General features: G+C 43.1%; 1 protein-coding gene and 1 long non-coding RNA gene across 5 annotated transcripts in view; one reads left to right on the forward strand and one right to left on the reverse strand.

Moving 5' to 3' along the window:
* Window positions 1-2917: 2917 nt before the first annotated feature.
* LOC118109724 (contactin-1a) overlaps window positions 2918-20645 on the reverse strand; it is a 73425-nt gene continuing 55697 nt past the window's right edge. For all 4 annotated transcript variants that reach the window (XM_035157067.2, XM_035157064.2, XM_035157065.2 and 1 more), the window contains exons 13-24: window positions 19639-19766; window positions 17808-17980; window positions 16890-17013; window positions 12983-13144; window positions 12537-12686; window positions 11866-11936; window positions 9426-9660; window positions 8325-8428; window positions 7354-7543; window positions 7123-7235; window positions 6851-7007; window positions 2918-5675 (exon numbers count right to left, since the gene is read on the reverse strand). In XM_035157067.2, coding sequence (XP_035012958.1) covers window positions 5599-5675; window positions 6851-7007; window positions 7123-7235; window positions 7354-7543; window positions 8325-8428; window positions 9426-9660; window positions 11866-11936; window positions 12537-12686; window positions 12983-13144; window positions 16890-17013; window positions 17808-17980; window positions 19639-19766 — 1684 coding nt within the window. In that variant the 3' untranslated portion in view covers window positions 2918-5598. The remainder of the gene's footprint in view (window positions 5676-6850; window positions 7008-7122; window positions 7236-7353; window positions 7544-8324; window positions 8429-9425; window positions 9661-11865; window positions 11937-12536; window positions 12687-12982; window positions 13145-16889; window positions 17014-17807; window positions 17981-19638; window positions 19767-20645) is intronic.
* On the forward strand, window positions 14581-15325 carry LOC118109725. Its single transcript, XR_004696846.1, has 2 exons — window positions 14581-14932; window positions 15137-15325. It is a non-coding gene; the product is annotated as an uncharacterized LOC118109725 (long non-coding RNA).

The raw sequence follows: 20645 nt of genomic DNA on the forward strand, positions 1-20645 counted from the left end.
TGTTTCACATGCTTAAAGCCAGCAGCTGTAACACAATATCTGCATGGAGACCTTTCATTTGTAAAGCCCTCCTGCGTGAGTCCAGCGCGGCCTCACAGCCTGACACAGCATGACATATTGCAGGCATGTCAGAGAGGGCGTCACGTTTCAGGTCTCCCAGCGAAGCAGTCTGCTGGGTGCACCACTTTAAAAGTATGTTATGTGTTGTCTGAGCTGTCAGAGAACAGGTGTAGATTTACAAAGACAATATGACGATCTGTCCCGGGACTGCACACCTGTCTGCAGAAACACACGCACAAGGAGGTCAGAGGAATGTGTTTATTTTCCCTGTCAATCATGGAAAATGAAATATTAGCTCTAATATTACATTATCATGTGATATTAGATTAAATCTGTTTAATAAAATGACAATGTTTCAGAAGTGAATGAGTTTGTGATGAGGAGGGAGAGTGAAGCAGGCTTCAGCGCAGGTTAACCAGGATTGTGAGTGTGTTTTTGGGGGGGAAGTGTCGCACACGCAGCCACCTGGGACCAGACCTATCACACAGGCCATATGCTCGAACTGATAAACCCCTGAATCAGGAACAAAATCACAGCAGGGGTAAAAACAATATATATCTCGTTCGTTTGTTCTCTCTGTGAACTGATCTCAGTGAATAACCCTCACAACCCCTGAGTGAAACAGAGAGGTGACCTACAGCTCAATAAGAATCTAAGATCTGATTTATTCCCTCCGACCTAATCCACCAAAGAGAAGTGATATCAATCTACTCCTTCGTCTGCTGGATACCTGAAAGAAAGACAAAACTCCAACAGCTGTTTCGGCATTGAAAAAACTAGCCAAGAGTCGGCCTTATCTGTAATGGAGGACAGATTGAAACACTATCTGTGATACATTTGGTTCTGGCTTCGGTAAAGAATAGCTTTCTCCTCCAAAACAAGGGCGCTTGAGTTTATAATGGAAGGGGCTCATAAATCATCTGTGATGCTCTAGTTTCTCATGTTTGATATGCGAGAGCTGAAACGCAGCTACGAACATTTCACACATAACCAGTCTGAAGTTCGAGGAGCGTAAAAAGATACTTTAATCCCACGGCAGCGAAAGGACACAAGTGATTTTTTATTCAAATCCCCCCTAAGAGCGGAAAAGCACCTGAGACCCGCAGCTATCCCACATCCCAGTGGAGGGTCTGTCTGAGTTTGATAACGTTGCTTCTAACCCCAACGAATTTTCTTTGGAGCGTTAAAAGTAAAAGTATGATCGTGCTGTAGAAGGAAATATTCTGCTGTGGTCTCTGCTTTAATCTTTCAGTAACATCAGTATTTCAGGCTGAGCTCATGGAATCTCTTCTGAACCTCCACTGGTGAACTCCCACTGACCCACAGTCGCCTAAATCACTCGTCCTTTTCTGGTCATGGACGACTTTCAGCTGATGGTCAAAACTTACTTTTACTGAATGGCTTTTATTTAATTGTTTTTTAGCTATTACTTTTGATTCTTTTATTCCTCTACCATTACTCCTAAATTATGAATTATTTTATCTGCTGTTTTTGAAAGGTGACATATAAATACTTCTTTGTTCGGTTAATTGACGTTGGTTGCAACCACCGGTAGGCCAGGCAGGAGGAGAAAGGGAAAGAGGGAGAGGAGCAAGTTTGAAGAAGAAGAAGAAGAAGAAGAAGAAGAAGAAGAAGAAGAAGAAGGTAATGCACCTTAATGTCGGTTGCCACCCGCCAATAAACTGAACAAATAATAATAATAATAATATTAGTACTATTATTATTATTATTATTATTACGTGATATTAGATGCTTCAAACGGCTTCTACGTGGCCATTGTGGTGAGATTAGTTTGTCATCTGCAGTTTCCAAAGTTGAGAGTGACCTTTGAACCTCAGTTTTTTAAGGCAGCATGGATGAGAAACTATTAAAAAGCTACATTTGAACTGAATATTTCTTCTACTGTGTTTCTCCTCCTGTTGATGCAGATCATCTAATGTGACCAAAAGCTTCAGAGCAGCTGATAAATGGACCTTATGGTGAGGCTGGTTTCACTGTGTGAGAGAACAAATCCTTTTTATTGAACTTTTTCTAAGGCTTGATTTTTTGTTTTTGCAGTTCAAATTTAACTGTGGTTGAGTATTTCCATTTTATGTTGACTTATACTTATAGTCTATTACATTTCAAAGAAATATATTCTAAATTAGGCTATTAATAATAATAATGCAGTTAATAAGTATATATACTTCTACCTGTGAGAGTTATCTGAAATATGAAGTTATTATGCAGTTGAATATGTCGCATTTATAGTATATAAGGAGCTTACAAATTTGATGCATTCCAGAACAAACTTTCAAACAGTATTTGAGAAAGTACCTCCAACGGGACAAGTCACAGGATCAAAGTACTGTGTGAATCTTGTGAGGTATAAATCATGGTGTTGTTCATTATTAATCCATCCATCCATCAACTGCACAGCTTGGCCTTTGAGCGTCGCAGGGGAGCTGGAGCCAATCCCAGCTGACTTTGGAGGAGAGGTGGGGTAGAGTACAACCTGGACAGGTCGCTAGCCTATTGCAGGGCCAACATATAGGGAAAACGTTACAATAACATTTACACCAATGGGCAGTTTAGAGTCCCCAATTATCGTCACCCCAATCTGCATATCTTTAGGCTGTGGGACGATGGGAAACTGTACTTATCATTAGTACTTTAATATTGTGGTACTGCTAGATTGACTTAAGTAAAGAATCTTAACTGCAAATCTTACTCGACAGTACTCATCCCAAAGTACTCTCGCATTCACAGAGTCAGCTGCACTCTCCTTTAGACTGTCAATAATAATCTTAAAGAGTATTCCCCAAGACTGGTGAGACAGAAAATTCACTGTGAAACAAAGGAAAAAAAGGCAGAACAATTTAATAGTTAACTACACTTTTATTGTTCCTTATCCAGCCAATGAGAAGTTCCAGTTTCAGCCCTCACATGTACCGTTCACGTCCAGCGGAGCACTGAACAGCCAAACACGCTGCCACTGCCTCCAGTGATGCCATCAAATTCCAACCATCGTGTGCAAGAGACCATGTCTGAGCTTTTTTACGAGTGAGATTCCTTTAGTTAGATTTTTCTCTTTAAAAACTCACCCTAAAACGTCACATGAGATGAAAGAAGCCCGTGTTAGGCTCAGATCTCTACTGTCGCTGACATACAGGGATGTCACTCAGTAATGGAATGTATTTCAGATGAAGCACAGAGGTTGAGAAGTCGCTATGGTGTCGATTGGTTGCAAAGTAATGTACACTTCATCTGCAATGTCATGCATGTTAGAGCGTAGAGTCACCGCCTCGACCCAAATGTCAGTCAAGGTTGTCGGCATTCATGCATTTGGCAACTCTTTTTTTTTTGTTTCGATTTGTCGCATGAAGGAAATGACCGGCAAAAGCACTTTGTGGTGGATGTTGATATAGTCACAATGTAGAAGCATGGCCAGCATCAGTCACACAACACGTGAATCGTAGGAATTCAAAACGCAGCATTTGTTGTTGAGGGAAATCAACATTTAAACTGTGAAGACATACACATATATTAATTATGAACAAAAAAATGACAACAGCTGATAATGTTCATATATTTCTTTGTTAAAAAAAAAAGTTTAAAATAATGGAGTGAAAACAATGTCATGACCTTTGGCTCTTTCCGCCGACATGGATGCCTTCGCTTATACCTTCTGTTAAAACAAGATAATGAAAAAATTGAAATATACTAGATTTACTGTTAAAGGAGCTAGGCAAGTTGTCTTATTGGAAAATATATAAAGTTAGCCACGGATGAATCAGACATTGCACAATTACTGGAGGGCATGAGCGTCGCTACTGTGACTCTCACACGAAGCCATAAATGAGAGACAACATGAAAATGTAAAAAGCCAACATTCTTTACAAAGCACGAGCTTGTACCACTGAGGTCCTCGTGATACAGTCAAAACAAAAGTACTTCTAATTTAGCGTTTTTTTTTTTTAAGCATCGTTTACGACATTGACCCAGATGTTGAGGTGTTGATCACTGCACAGATGTACACGTATAACTACAGGTGGTAAATCAGCAGTCAGAATAAGAACACGTTCAATATGTTTGATATGTTCACCTGGTCCCGTGGTTTGCTTTACATTCAGTTTTGCAAATATTGATCCACGTGCTGACCCTCCCCAACACCTCTGAACCATTTCAAATTTACTCATGTAACAATGTCAACATGCACACAACTTTAAAGTGGTTTAAGAGACCATAGCCGCATAGCAGCCATTTTCCTCTGGCGGCATGATTCGGGTGGGAGGGGCTAATCCTGTTATGAACAGAATAATGTTGTGTTGCTGTGATCCAAGTTTTATAAGTCCCAAAAACACAGAGAATCTGACAAACTGTTTTCATTTCACCGCTTCCTAACTGATCAGCAACTGGAAAGACAATGGGTAGTTCAAATCTGGAGGGACATGGCACCATATTTCAAGATTACACAACACTTGATCTACAGCTAACGTAAGCATTCAACCACTTCCTAGCTAACATCACTGTTTAACACATGTTATACAACGGGAAAGACAATATAATCCTGAGATATCAATGCACTTCCGGGACAATGATTTAAGCCAGATTTGAACTATGTATTGTTTACTCAGCTGCTGATGAGTTCAGGACCTGAGAAATGAAAATAGTTTGTCAGATTCGCTGTGTTTATATGGGTTTCAAACACGGATCGCAGCAACACTGCATTATTCTGTTTAAACAGCATTTGAGCTTCCCCACCCCCGAGCATGACATCAGAGGAAAATGGCTGCCGTGTGAATATGGTCTCGAGTTCATGTTGTGATTTGTAAATAAGCACTGATTCCAGGTCAAATCAATCTATTTCTCTGCATAACATCCATAGTATATTAGATAGCAAAACAATATCAATTATTGGATATATTATTTCAGCATGACATATATAGCTCTTCTCTATGATGCTTGTTAAAAAACCAAGTATGTAAAAGGCTGAGATTTGCTTTGACTGTATCTCTGTAACAGAGTATGTGCTTCATTTAGAAAAGAAAACATAAGAAAATGCCACTGAACTGCAAGTAAAGAAAGACAAAGACAGTTTTATAAACTTGTTCACTTATCCTTCGCAGCTACTTGTTTACTTTCACTGTGGAATGCACTGTGGGACAGATTGGAACATGTTATAGACATTAAACTGCCAACCTGTGTAAAGTGTAATGCTCACATATTCAGCCACGATCCATTTAAAAACAGCTCACTGTGAAGGATAAGTGCAGTCATTTATATAAGGCATATTTAAAAAGTTGACAGATCTCCTTTTGACGCTCCTCCAAAGAGGTGTTTTTTGTGGATAAATAAGGGATGTCTTTGTCCATTTCCAATTTTTTTTCCATTTCTGTCTATTCCCGCAAACAAATTCCAGAGGGGAAGAGTTGGAATATACGAAGTCCCGGGTTGTAGGGTGGAACCGAGAGAGTGTGGAAAGTCCCAAAGTCCTTAACTGGCGTCTAGCTTAAAGAGTCTTCTTCACGAGGAGTGAAGACAAAGATGGCGCTACATTCAGAGGTTCAGGCAGAGGAGGGCCGCCAGGAGCAGGGAAAGTATGCTGAGGGACTGGGCAGCCATCACACCGCCACCTGAGAGGCACACAGAGACACAGAATGTTAACAGTCAAATACTGTATATGCGCCTTTCTTTTTACCATTCGTTTATCATGACTTATAACCGATATGTCTGTTTTTGCTAACCTTATTCCTAGCTGTTTGTTTATTAATGTCTAAGTACATTGAGAGCTATGTTAAATTGTCCAATGCATGTATGTACACATACTTGGTAGTGATGTGCGATTCCACTTATTCTTTCTTAACCAATACCAAGTAAAACCAGGGGTGGTATTGCAGATACAGATACTTTGTGCAAAAGTAGATATCAACCTTTTAATAAGAGAAGTGTTGATATTTGAGTATTGATCCGCACACCACTCATAGTTGGTCTATAAAGCCTATTCTGATTTGAGGGAAAAAGCTTCCTCCCTTGTATGTCCAACTCTCACCACCTATAGACCATATATGGCATGTGTTTGATATTATATCCCATCTGTATGGGGTTCACCATAAATGCTCACTGCATCTGTCGGTCCCCCCCCCCCTGCATCTGAAATCCTCCACGGCTTAAACTCCCAGGTCTGTGAAATCAAGCTGTCAGGTTGGGTCTGGACTGAACGATAAGGGATATGGAAAAGCACAGGGGGGGGGTTTTCCCTCTACTCATCAAGATCAATTACAGGAGCTTAAGGCCTCTTCTATCCCGTCAGCCTACAATCAGGCCATCGGCCAGAGTGAGGATCCAGTCACTGGGCAATCGAGGCTTTGGTCACGAACTGTTAAGTTTCCCGTCTTAGCCCTCCAGTTTAAGGTATGAAACTTGAAGTGACAGCTCCGCTCTGGCCCATGGGAACCCTCTAGCTGTGACAAATGATAACCTACCACCAACTCTGAATCTGGTCTAATCCCACTGGCAAACGACAGGCCAGGATTGAACCGTCTGAGTGTGAGACCTCAGCACCATGGATTTAAAAATGTGATTTGATAACCGAGGGCTTTCCTCATTTTCATTCGACTGATGTGAAACTAAACCTCGGTGAAGGTGGAATAATATTTTATTACTCGGCCACTTATTTAAGTGTTCATTAAACAGAAAGTACCACTGAAAGGAAATAGAGAATCATTCTTATAAACTAGAACGCCACTCGATGGCTTCAGAGTCCACCTATGAAACCACATTTAAATTCACTGAGCGCTGTCTCTGTCACCTGTGATACGGATTCGTGCCACAGCCCCGTCTCCTCCTTCTGTGTACGCCCGGACCTCCACCACATAGGTCACATCTGGAGGCATGGGAAGATCTATGTACCGCCTAGTTGTTGTGTACAGGGTGGATGTGGAGTTACCCTGCTGCCTGCACAGCACCTAGATTTATATATACACACAGATAAGATATAAGAAATGTGAGGTTCCCAACAGTTGATGTTTCACTTCAGAGAGATTATCATCTGCACTTAAGTGTGTGTTGAGCTGTACTCACTTTGTAGCCATTTATCGATGCCTCGTTATCCAGCGGTTCGACGTGGTCCCAGGAAATATTTACTAAATTGCCCTTTAACTTTTTACCTGTTATTTTTGGCGGTCGACTGGGAGCTGGTAAAAGACAAGAAAACAAAAATGAAAAGCAAGCAACTCATATGCAGTAGGAACTGTACAATGTTGTTTTTTCACTGCAGATGCTGCTGTTTAATATGAAAATGGCAGAACATACGGGGTTTCTTGGTGTGGATCTGGATGTGTTCGCTGGACGGCCCGAAGCCTGCAGAGTTGTAGCTCCTGACCTCAATGAGGTAAACGGAGTCGGGCTTCATGCCCTCCAACTTGGCGTGGTTCTCCTTGCTGGGCACCACCACCCTCTGAGCCCCACCCTCGCCGTCTTCCAGATTCCTCCAGTACTTCACCTGGCACATACAAGGACAGAGGTGAGATGGGTAGGATAGTGTCAGAAGAACTGATCACTATAGTGGAGTGATGAAGAAAGGTCAAATGTCATGAAAAGCAAAGTGCAAGTAAATCAGAAAAACTTCAAATGAAAAAAAGAGCTAATTTATAGCAACTAGGAGGTACGAAGGTTCTACTCATGGATGATACAATAACATATTTTTGGATGCTCCATAGCTTGAGCCATAAGCTGCTTTCAGACATGCACTGAACTTCGGATTCTCTCCTGAAATTGTCCCGAGGGGCTGTATGTAAGACTGCAAATGTCCAAGTCAGTTGCTCTGGACATTCTCCAGAGTTTATCCTCCCCCTAGTATACTGACAGTATGTAAGAAACAAGCAGGATTAAGTCCGGAGTGGATGAATACAAATATTTCTGGGGTCGTACACTTAGAAGATGCCGATAAAGATGTCTACTGGGAAAGACAACAGGATTTGAGATTTTTTGATGAGGCCCAACAATCGAAAACATGCGATCTCTGCGGCGTAATTAATACGTCATGTCCTGCCTCCTGCATGTTCTACCCAGGCGCCACCCCTCACCAGAACACACTTTCCTGTTGATGTGCACTCGTCTGACCTCCTGCTACATTCTACATATGTGAAAGGCAACCTCCAGAAAATGTCAGCACCCAATTGACATGACAGGACATTATCTGGAGTACATGTCTGAAAACGGCTCCGGTACATCTTTCACATTGGACATCCTCCCCCAGCATGCATCAGTTCAACTTTGCTGACCTGGTATCCCTCTATATTGCTTTGTAAGAGCGACTGCCACCTTACAATGGCTTCCGTGGCAGAGAGAGCTCTGCTGTTGACGCTCACAGGAGTTTCGGATGGAGCTGAGGAGACAGAATACAGTGTGATTAATAGGTTATTTACTGAGAGAGCACTTCAAGGACTTGCCCTTCATCTTGCATTGCACAGATAAAACTCAAACGCAGCATATTGTAAATGCATGAATATGTTTAGTCAGATATCGACCTGTGCACCACACAAACTAATGGATCCATTACTTTGACCATAAACTATCTGGCACTTCCTGCTTTGTGTCTATTGGCTTTATGAATGTCATTTTTAGTCAGTGGTGCTTGTGCATCATTTTATGTAACGTGAATTAATCACAGTAAGGAACAAGTGAAGCGAGAGAAATCCATCTTGGCCCACATTCCTCACTAGGCCATCGTGCACTATTCCGTGAATAATGGTTACACACTGTGTGAAACTGTCCTTGAATGTCAGATTGTCGCACTGAGCCTTGAACCTTCACATACTGTCATTGTGTTTAAAACAGAAATACACAAACAAGTATGCACACAAATTAAAACAGTCACACACGCATGCTTTGCAGGCTTAGCTACAGAATCATACACGCTCAAGCGTTCCCAGAGTGCGATACCATGGCAACGGGGCACAGCCCATCACGTCTGGGGTGCCAGTGGTTATCTTAACTGTCTGTCAGTGGAAGTTAATAAATAGGCTAAATGCTTTGCATCCTTGGGCGAATTATCAGCTTTCTGGTTCATGCTACATAGATCCTGATAATCCCCCCGCAAGGAAAGAGAAAGAGGATAAGATGGGTTCACTTTTCAAGGGGGAATTAAAATTCCTCACAACTATACACGAGAGCTGCTATTAAATGGCTCCTACTCCCATTGAAAACCCCGGTGGTGATAAGTAGCTGACACTGACAGATTGAAATGGCAGAGTGTTGGCATACTGAAGAATTCATCCATTCTCTGCAAGATACTGAGGACAAACAGGATCGGGTCGATCTGTGACACTGTTGTGAGATTATTTCGGCCCGCTGCGCTTCAGTGTCGAGAAGGAGCTGCTTACCATTCTGCCCGGAGGAAATGGTGGCTGTGAGGCTGTAGGGTCCCTCTCCTACGCTGTTGAACGCTTTGACTTTGACCTGGAACTTGGTCAAAGGGACGATGGACAACTCTTTGTGGACGTAGCGGCTGGCCTGGGGGTCGGACACTATCACCCTCCTCCACTGGTCGTCATCTTGAGGTTTAAAGGCCACGATGTAGCCAAAGTTGGAACCGTAGTAGTACTGTGGCTGCACCGGCTGATGAGAAAAGGAAAGCATCACAATTTATGTCACATGTTTTATCTAACACAACTCTCAACCCTGGAACTCTTAACAAGTGCAGTGCCCGTTAGTGACCTTCGATCGACCTGATTCTGTTTTTTTTGCACTGATTTTATAATCAATGTTTTTCATAAAACTGAATTTGCTTCATAACTGTTCAGGTGTGGTTTCTATCTACAAGTTTGAATGATTTACACAACTGCTGTTATTTTTTCAAACAGCTTTTTCAAAGGTGTGATAAAAAAATCTTCTGACTCAAGTTCACAACATTTCAAAAATAAAAGCTCCGTTATCCTGTTCAGTATAAAAAGTTGCAGCGACAAAATGGATGTTGTGCTTTTACTTTGAAGACAACTTGCTGCAGAGGAAGTGATTCTACAAAGGTCGTTGACATGATGAAGATCAGCACCCGCGACACCTGTGAATGTCTGTGTCAGTCTGATATGGTGAAATAAAATGTATCAAAAGGATCTGATGGGACTGATATTATTGCTCATTGGCCGTCACTGCTAGTTTTTTCGAGGACGTGGAAGAAAACATGTTTGATGGTCTGCGCACTGCCTGTTAAGCCCCGCCCCCACTAACTGCAAGTCGCTGTTTGGCTCATTATTCAACTGAACTCATCGCGAGCCCAAAACGCACCAAATTCAACACCGCACTTCCTTGGGCTATAAAGAACACACATGTCAAGGGTGAAGGCGATAAGAAGAACGGTTCTCAAGATACGAGTTCCACATACAGGCCGACAGACGTTTCTGCGATTACTACGTCCATCCTGTCAGATTTCACCCCACTACATCAACCACTTGTGCTATAAACTCGGATTAACAGCAGAACCCAAAGGGCCAAGTCCAGCAAAGTAAAATCACTGCATTCTGTGATTTATATCCACGGAGTTGGGACACTTTGCTGGCTCGACCGTCCTAATGTCTCCTTCTGCCTCATTTCCTCTGCTGGCACTCTTGTTTTATCATAGCGCCATATGTCTACTAAGACGTGCCTGCATTAGGCATCGCTAACCCCTGAACACATCGCCTGCCTCATCCTCCAGCTGCTCTGGAATCGAGCGTCTCTGCCGCGGCCAAACAAAAGGCAATTTAGCCATGAGAGCTTATTTATCAGCGGCTGCAGCAGGAGAGTGCAGGATAACGTTTCCGTCCACTTACTGATGTTTGTTGATAGTGATTGTTTTGTTTTAGCACTCATCCTTCATTTCCTCTACATGCGCCGTGTGGTTTGACAGTTGTCTGCCCCGTCTCTGATCTGTTGATGTACAGTGCTGCAACAGAAATCTTTGGCTTCCTGTAAATCTGTATTTGAAGCGTCATAGCTTTGATTTGTCGTATTGTTTTGGTTTTTTTTACAATTTCCTGCTCCAACTTTTATTTGCATTGTCAAACTTACAGCGCTGTCATTGGCTGCTTAGATAAAATGTTGCAAAACCTTTCCAGTTGAAATCAATCAAGTTGATTGAGGAAGACTCAATGTCCCATTCACACTTCTCTCTCACCCTCCCCACTTGTTCTAATCAGCTGAATGTTGGGTGTCTTTGGTAAAGTCTTGACCTCACCGTGTAAAGTGCCTTGAGATAATGTATGTTGTGCTTTGGCGCTATACAAATCAATTTTGATTGAATTGAATGTTTGCTTGTAACTTTGTCCTCTGGTTTATTGTTGCCTCTGGCAGGATGATTACGTTTTCACGTCTGTCCACTTGTTTGTTGGTTGGGTTGTTTGTTTGTAAGCAAGATTCCATAAAAGCTACTGAATGGATTAACACAAAACTTAGTGCAAGGATGTGGTATGAGTAAGAAAAGAACCCATTCAATGTTGGAAGGGATCCAGATCAGACAGCAGAGCCAGGATTATATTTTTAACATTCCCTGGGAATAATTCAGGGATCTTGATGATACAAATCTCACACCTTAAGGGAACTGATATCTTTGAGTGTGTGAAATGTGGTGCAGCTTGGTATGAGGAATGAGCTCAACTGAGTGACATTCATTTTTTTCCTTTTTCCTTTTTTAAAAGAGCAACAATAAAGTTCATTATCAATCATCATTATTAGAAATTGAATAAGGTTTTTCCCTCTGGTAACTCAATTTGGTTGGGCATGTTGCAGCAGCACTGTACTTTTCCATAACCGTTTTACCCCTGTGCCCTGTGGAGAGTCCAGACCTACCGTCCACGTGATGGTCAGCTCTCTGCTGGTCCCTCCACCCCCGCCGATGTCCGAGGGCGCCACCACAGGATCTACAATGAGACAGCAAAAGCAAAACCCTCAGGCCACATGCCGAGAATCCACACAAGCAACGCCAACCCACACAGGCTGTAACCTCTCCCTGGCAGCGCTACTGAAACATCCTTCCTCCGCAAACACAATATCAATGTCTTCCCCCCCGTGCCAAACGCAACACCTTAATGTCCATGTGGGAACGTTGCCACCGGGGGGGGACGGATGGACGGAGAGGCTAAGCTTCTTTTTTGTTTTGCCTCGAGTCTCGAAGCTCGCTCTCCAATGATGATTATTTTTTAAGAGAGGTTACTGTAGGCCTGTGATTTCCATTTTATAATTGAATATCAGTATACAGTTTCAGCAAAGTGCCTATTTGTAGAGGTTTGTGTGGTGAGCTTGGCAGGACGCTGGTGCCGTAGGAAGTGCAGCACGGTGGCTTTTCTGCTGACTCATTCCTACAGCGCTACGTAACATAAGTAAACACGGCTATAATAGAATGATGGCGGGTAAATATTAGAATGGAAAGCTGGACTGTGCTACCGCGTTTCCGCGACCTTTCAAGTTACTCCCACAAATCTTGTGTACCGCACTCGACTTGAGTCGGGACGCAGTCTTACTTGCTTCCAGGGTCGTGTCTTTAGGCGACGGGCTGCTCGGATCTCCTGTCCCCAGGGTGTTGGTGGCAATCACCCTGAACTCATATTCGGTCCAGGGGAGCAAATCCACCACGGTAGCTGTCTCTGTGTTCCCCTCTACATCCGCAGGAGCTACAGAGAGATGCACGATTTAGTTTTACAGTGCCAAAATGTCAGGGTTACGGCAGCTTGAACATGTTATGTATACGATAAAACATATACAGCACGTGTTGCTCTGTCAAAAGCATCTTTAAATCAATAATTAAGTGCCACTTTTGGAATCCATTCCTATGTTTATGTCCTTGAAGCGTGAGTAAAGGACGTTTCTAAGAGACATTAAGCACCATGTAGGTCCGCAGCATCACTTTGTCAACTCAGCATTAAGGCCCCAGTGTTTATTTGACTATATAAAAATATGGAGTTCTCACATGTAGTGCCGTTCTTCCAGACGTCGTTCTGGAGGGAATCCCTGTACTGGATGGTGTACTTGGAGATGGGGCTGTGGTTGTCTGCCCCTCGGCTCCACTGCAGCATCACATTGTTGTCGGTTTTGTTCACCACTCGCAACCCACCTGGGGCCCCTGGGGGACCTAAGGCAAAGGAAAGAGACGAGTTAGTGTTATGTGATCAGAAATGAACTCCAGTGTGGCTGCAGGATTGAATGGAGGAATATAACGAATTTCCAATTTGACTTGCGAACTGCGAACACGCTACTCGCACAAGTTGTTGAAAAAGAGAAAGACAGTACAGTTTTCTTGAAAGACCTTTAATTAAGCTCACGGGGGAATTCTGGTCCAAAGTCCTGAGCTGTGTTACAACTTTGTAATTCAACACCAGTCTCCAGGACGATGCATATGAAACATATCAGAGCTTTTAAACATGGTCTTTTTACCGTCTTCTTTAACAGACGTCAGCAAAGATGATGGATTAAAGCGCTTAGAGCTCAGACCCCCGCTAACATATATAAACTGAAGCTTAAGCGAGATCTTTTGAATCCAGCGTGTCTTTCTTGGTCTCTCGCCTGCTCCTCTCGGTTCTACCTCTGGAACATAAAATGGTCTAATAGAAAACCCAGACTGTGTTGGGTTGAGCCTCCCAACCCACAACCCCACAAATCAGCCAAGATTATTTTTTCCGAGCCACGGATATGAGACAAATAAGGCGATTAGACAACCAAAGCTGGACAGGCCTTAAGCTTCCCCTCTCCTTTAAGAGTTGCAGGGTAAAGCATAGCAACTTGTGAAAAATCTAGTTTTTGTTACGATTCAGCCCAAGGGATTAAATATTGTGCTGATTCTCTATGTCTGTTCAAAAGTTTGTCTGGATGAATTCTTAGCACTCCAGCTTAAGACATAGATAGAAATATGTACAATGTAAAATAAATATAAACTGTGAGAAATTAATGCACATATATGATAACAACACTGAAAAGGCCGATGCACACCTTCAAAAAAAGCTAAGAAAAGCACATGCAGGGGAGAGAAGAGGAATCCTGCACACTGTCCTCTACTTGCAAAAAAACTTTATTAAGTGTACAATGTTTAGGTCCTGTGGGCCTATTCAGGGCCCATTAAGGTTTTTTGATTCCTCTTCTCTCATCTACATATATGATATTAAAATCCAATTGTTAAAATTACACGGATAGAAGATGACAATCAACAACAATCAAATTTAATGAAAAGTTCTCCTGACTCACAGGCACTTAAGTTAAAACGGCCATATTTCAACACTGTTCAGGCAGGACTGAAACATCATGCTACAAAAACACACACACAACCATCATATGGAGAGAAAACACGTCTCCTCTCCCTATCACAAATCCCTACTAATAACAAGCTACAGGTGCAGAGCTGTGTTTTTAGCTGAGACGATCTCCTGAATCCGATCTGCTTCCTCATTTACTCTGATAAATAGCCATCTTTCATCCCTCCCTCGCTGCGCCGTGGCCCACGGCCATCCTGTGCTTTCGGTTCCACTCGGGGTGGAGACACACGTCACAGAGTTGGCCACTGCGCCTTCACCTGGCCATCTGTCAGCACCTGCTTCTGAGAGCAGGGGCGGCGTAGGCAGCACAGCCAGGGCACAACAAGGATCACTGGCGAACCAGATCACTGCTATGCTTCCTGGGTTCCTATCTGAAGACAGCCTTTGTCCGCCAACACCGGGCCTGTTTCGAGGAGCGAGGGGGGCTGTAAGGCAAGCTCTCAGTCAGCAGGAGTCGGAGGGGTGGGGTAACAAATGATGAATCATCCAGGAGGTGAAATGACAGACAGAGCGCTGCGGAAGTGTGGCTGTGTTCATTTGGTGCGTGAGGATATCTGTATGTGGCTGGAAGAACAAGTGCTGAAATCAACAGCACTCCCTTTCAAATTACTGTGGTGAGAGATATGTCCCACACATTTTAGACTCATTGCAACGCGTTATACGTGTACCAACACTCTCTACTCTGTTTAAAACATATCTAACTTGTTTTTTTGAGGGGGGTGGGGGCATTTTCACCTTTATTGATAGGATAGTAAGAATTACAGCCATGAGTTGAACTGCACCTTAAAAAACTGTCCTTTCTTTGTCTTCTTTTCTAGTGCAGTTGTCAGAAAATGAAGAATCATTCTGCACTGAGCAAAGTCCAACATGTTCACACTTGGGGGGGAGCACGGAAGACACACAGCAAAGGGCCGGGTCGGAATCGAACCCCCGGCCACTGCAGGAGGACTAAAACCTCTGTATGCCTCTAAACCCTCTACTCAATAAAAAGATTTTGTTATAATGAAGATGAATGGAAGCTGACACTCAATTCATCACACGTCTCTGTGGCACAGCAGCTCTGCTTGTTCTGTTGGGTATAATCAGGTCCACAACTGTGTGTAACAATGCAGCCCCAGCAGCAGCGGCGGTTTGTTATCAGCTCACAGAGAAAAAACAATGCAAAAACTTTTCAGTTTCTTTTTAAAGCTCACACCACTTTGTGACAAATATGAGATAATTTGCAATGTACCAACACAGGTCAGGCACCAGCAGAAGGCTGTAGAAGCCTTTTATTGGTGTTTAATGGATCATCAAATGCAGACAGCCTGAAAAGTTAGTCTGACCTTTTCTGGGTGGTAGTGGTAGATAGTTGTGTCTGTGGCTCCGGCACAAAGACACAAGATATTTCCCTCCATAGCTTTTCCAGACCTCTCTCTCTCTCTCTCTCTCTCTCTCTCTCTCTCTCTCTCTCTCTCTCTCTCTCTCTCTCTCTCTCTCTCTCTCTTTCTATCTCTCTCTCTCTCTCTCTCTCTCTCTCGCTCTCTCTCTCTCTCTCTCTCTCTCTCTCTCTCTCTCTCTCTCTCTCTCTCTCCCTCATGTGGTGTCTCGGGGTTGACAGATTATCCAACAAAACAGGCCACGGTCTGGTTCCTCTGGAGAGATTTACTCCTCTTCAAACATGCACTGTCGAACTTACAGTATTTGTGCTGTCGCTCTCTGCCACTTTTTTTCACACACGCACGCACAAACACACATGCACACACGCGCACAAACAATAATGCAATTTCCAGCTGCATATAATGGCCTGATGATAACAGCTGGAGAAGTTTTTAATGAGTAATTCAGGAATATTTGTCTGACGCACCGTGGAATTATTTAAAAGTCATGTGTCGTGTGTTTCACCCCGGAAACTTGGCCTCAAATCTATAAAGTATATCTCTGGAACATTAAATTGTGACCACTCCTCCTCCAAATAGTCACGTAGGTAATTTCTGTTCACAAAGACCAAATGATGTTGTTTTTATCCAGTCTGAGTTTACAGATGTTTCCGATGTCACCGTAGCAGCGGCCACAAACAAATCAATGCACGCACCATAGTATGCACACTGAAAAGTGTATCAGGGGTCAGTGGAAGTCAGTAGTTGGTCCTTCATACGTGACCCAAAATGGATTTGCGTTCACTTACGTCCAAGACCACCTCCTAATGTGGTCTGAGTTGTTAATACCAGGTCTGACAGGCTGCCCACACAGACAGGCCCCGGCCAAACCGGGATTTAAACCAGGAACCTTCTTGTGGGAGGCAACGCTGCAAACCAGAGTGGCCCCCCCATGAATAAAGAACAATGTAAAAGAAACACATCTAAATATTCTGAGGTATCATTTTACAGTTTGGCACCTAAACTAATCTGCTTCATTGGGTGTGTGTGTGTGAGTAAAAAGCTAAATATAGAAAATAACCAATTTTAATTCCGGCAGAAAATCATGTGTTCATGTAGGAGCCCACTGTGTCAGGTTCGACTGAGAAGATATGTTTTCATGTGCATATGGCTGTAGATGAATATTTATAGAATTGCACCAATCAAGACTCACCCCTGACAACCAGGTGGGCAGAGGCGGTAATGTTGTCGACAGGGGTCTGCGCAGTGCAGCTGTATCGTCCGGCGTGCTTCAGCTGGGCGTTTCTAATCAGCAGCTCGCCGTTCGAGCTCCCGTTCTGCAGAAAACAACCAAATATCCAACAGTTAATTAAGCAGACGAGGGTAGATCACGAGTGTTTCTACTGTGAGCCTGAAAACAGGGAATGATCACATCAGATTAGTTTTCTCACACAGCCTGAAACTCATCTTGAAATATGGAACAGGACATCATTATTTCAGACACCTGCAACATCAGAGGGACTGAGATATCAACATTAAGCAGCCAATTAGAGGGAGCTGGATATGAGCTGCAGCTAAAGGGCTATCGTCTCTTTTTCTGTGAAGAAATGTCAGACTCCGCACACAGTGTTTGCTCCGGACAGCACTTTCACTAAAGAAAAGGTAAAAACCATCACATAAACGTACATTATTACATGACTGCATTCAACTCCCCATTTGAGGCTCAAACTGGTTTGGCTAAAGGGGAAAGTCCTTGTGTACAAAAACCGGGGGATCATCAATCATAATCATAATATGGTGTTTGCTGAGCGGGCAGAGTGACAAATAAGAAATGCTAACCACCGGTTTATGGTCAGAGCTGCTCTACGAGAGAGAGAGCAGGTCACGTCAACGATAATGGATGTTCGAGGAAATTGGTTATTAAACTGATATACAATCCATTTAGTGGAGGAATGTGAAATTGGCTTTTAGAGATCTATCCATTGACCGCAGGACATACTTTTCCTTTTCCGACATCAACCAAAACCTCAAATATGACTTAACGTGGATGAACTCCGGGCAGGAGCGGCGACATTGAGGGGAAAAGAGGCGGGTACATGATTTCTCCTAACTGACCGATATGGCGTCTTACCGGTGTGCGTTCATAGTGCTGGCTCTCCTTGTGCAGGTCAATAACGCGGCCGTCCAGCGACCAGATGAAGGTGATGTCCAGGGAGGAGTCGTGCGACGCGGCACACTGCATCAAGGTGTTCTCACCCACTTTAACGTCAGCGTTGGACGGCGCCAAGGTGATCTTTGTGGACTCTGAGGAAAAAAGTAGGAGGAGATCAGTGACGATGAGGGAGAAACACAAGACGCGTGTTTCGGTCCTGTCCTCCTGTACATGATTGCTGGACAACATCTCACAGAGGTTTTAAACATCGTGCTGACACCATGTGCAAAAAACGTCCATCCTTGGAGTATTAGCAGGACATCAAACAATAAGGAGAGAATCCTTGTGTAGCATTGCCTTTGCATCCGTATTCTTCTTCTATGTAGAAGAAGAATATTGTTGGACTGGAAGTCACCGTTTGCTCCTAAAGCCTCTTTGTCGCTCAAAGACCTCATGATGTTCTTACAGCTGGAGAAAAGTCAAGTGGCACATGTGCAAAGTTTGAGTCTGTGTGGGCTACTAGGGTTGATTCAATAGCAAAATGAAAGATGCTACAGGACAAATGAGACACTGACTTCGAGGTTTGCTCTGTCGTTTCTTTTAATACATGTTTGTTGAAATCATTTGCTGTCTTATTTTTTTTTTATCTGCTGTCATCATTGATTTAACATTGGGCTTCAAATAATTTTCAATTTTTTCAATTTTCCAAGTACTATTTTTATTTTTTGGGGGTAATTTTATTATTAATTATTAAAGTTCTATTATCATATGATTATTTCATTTCAATTTCTATATTTTGTTTGTTATTTCCTAGATTTTAGAATTTTCATTCATTCATTCCTTCATTCAAATTGATTTATATGATAATAGTTATTTATTTATTTTTTACTTCAATTAATATGTTGTATTGTTTCTTAGTAAGTTTCTAAGTTAATGTGGGACCAAAAGGGGGAGGAAGGGGTAAAACCTCTAATTCTCACTATTACATAGCACCGGCCAAAAGTAATAAATCCTTCTTTTAAAAAAAAAAAGTAGTGATGAGGCGAGAAATTTGTTTAACTGCAAAATGAAGTTACAGGAAAACAGCTCATATGAAAAAAGGAACATAGAGCAGTCATTTAGTGGAGAGATCTATTAAATTCAAATAACTTTATCTATTCCATAAGGGCAAATTAATTTTGCAGTCTACCAATCACAAAAAAACTAAAAACAAACTCAGCAGCAGCATTCAGACATCAACATGCCAGTGACGACAGATCAATGCATGGACCACCAGATTAGTGAAGTATGTGCTGTTTCTATAAAATTGATATAACTACTCAATACATACAAATGCCCAGTAGAGGGCAGAAAAGAGCTGCACTTCCATCCCTATCCAGACATCAACCGTAAAAGCCTAAAAATGTTTGACAGCTGAGATTGTACGCGTCTGAATAACTGACAAGAAAAAGAACCCCGCAGCCAGTGTTATTATTTGTACTTTCAATAAAACTATGTCAACATGTTCATAACTCATCTTCTCGTCTCGTTTTTCACTGAGCAGGGTGAGGTCTGAGTCCTTGTCTCATCACATCTGATCTAAAGCGATCCCCTCCCCTCCCCTCTGCCCTTGGGGAATGACTAAATATCCACCAGTAGCCTGTAGACTGTCACTCTGATCAGAGCCACACAATTCAACAGCAGACATTTGGAGGTCGGCACAGGAATGATAGCCAGGCAAGGCCGACATCAGTCCCCCTTGAAAGAAAGATTTTAAAAAGAGGCACGGGGAGAGTTATTAATTAAGAGCTGTTCATTAGCTGGAACTTGCCTGTAACCAGCAGAGCGCCCGTGCTGTTGGCCTTGCCCCGGTCGTTCTCGGCGAAACAGGTGTACCTGCCTTCATCTGCCCGCGTCACGTTGAGGATCTCCAGGCTCCCGTCCTCCCAGATGAACACCCTGAGGAGAGACCAGGATTAATTCCTCACACGCCGAGGAGAAAAAGAACTACACGGTATTAAATATTCAGCACAATACGAGGGTCAAAAGTCCAGCGCATGTTATTCTGTGGATGTGTGGATGATGAAAATTGGTGAAAGCGCTCTGCCAGTTCTCCAACAGATGTATGGTTTTCTAAGAAATATAAAAAAAAGTAGAAGAAGTTGAAACTACTCAGCGAGAGGCAACATTAAAATGTGCTAAAGGCGGAGGCGATGTTTGATTCATTTCTCTTCTCTGCATATTTCATATTCATGCATGACAAACAGCGTCGCGCCAGCTGCCCCGCCGCCACATACACTCTCACGCAAACAGCAGCCATAGACAGCATTAGGAGGCATATGCTGCATAGTAATTTGGCTGCTGCTCCTCCTCTGTGCGAGTCCCACCGTGGTGAATGGGGGTGTGTGAGGGGTTGGGGGGTCTCGGAGCTCCCAGATTAGGCTTCTGCTTCTATTTCAGCGAGGAGCACGAGACAGGGGTTTTTACACATCCAGTCTGACCAGGCTGACGAGCTGCGGAATGAGCTTAATGTCAGCCGCTGACAGCAGAGCAGCGCACGTCACTGACGAAGCAACAACCCTAAAGACTGAGTGCACAGGAGATCTACGGCTTATAGAGATCCCCAAAATCACTACTGTATGTGTCTCACCAGTAGTCAGTGCTCAGACACGTGGCGTTGTGTTAATATGACCCAGATGTGTCTCACAGATGCAGACAAACGTTTGATATTTGCATTAAAAACTAGAAAAACTGACAGACCAGCCTCATATTATGACAATATGCTCGACCGGGCCCGACCAAGCTCCATGGGTCAAGGTCAAGGGACTGGGATGCCTG

This window comes from Hippoglossus stenolepis, chromosome 5 (assembly GCF_022539355.2).
Source record: "Hippoglossus stenolepis isolate QCI-W04-F060 chromosome 5, HSTE1.2, whole genome shotgun sequence".
NCBI classification, from domain to species: Eukaryota; Metazoa; Chordata; class Actinopteri; order Pleuronectiformes; family Pleuronectidae; genus Hippoglossus; species Hippoglossus stenolepis.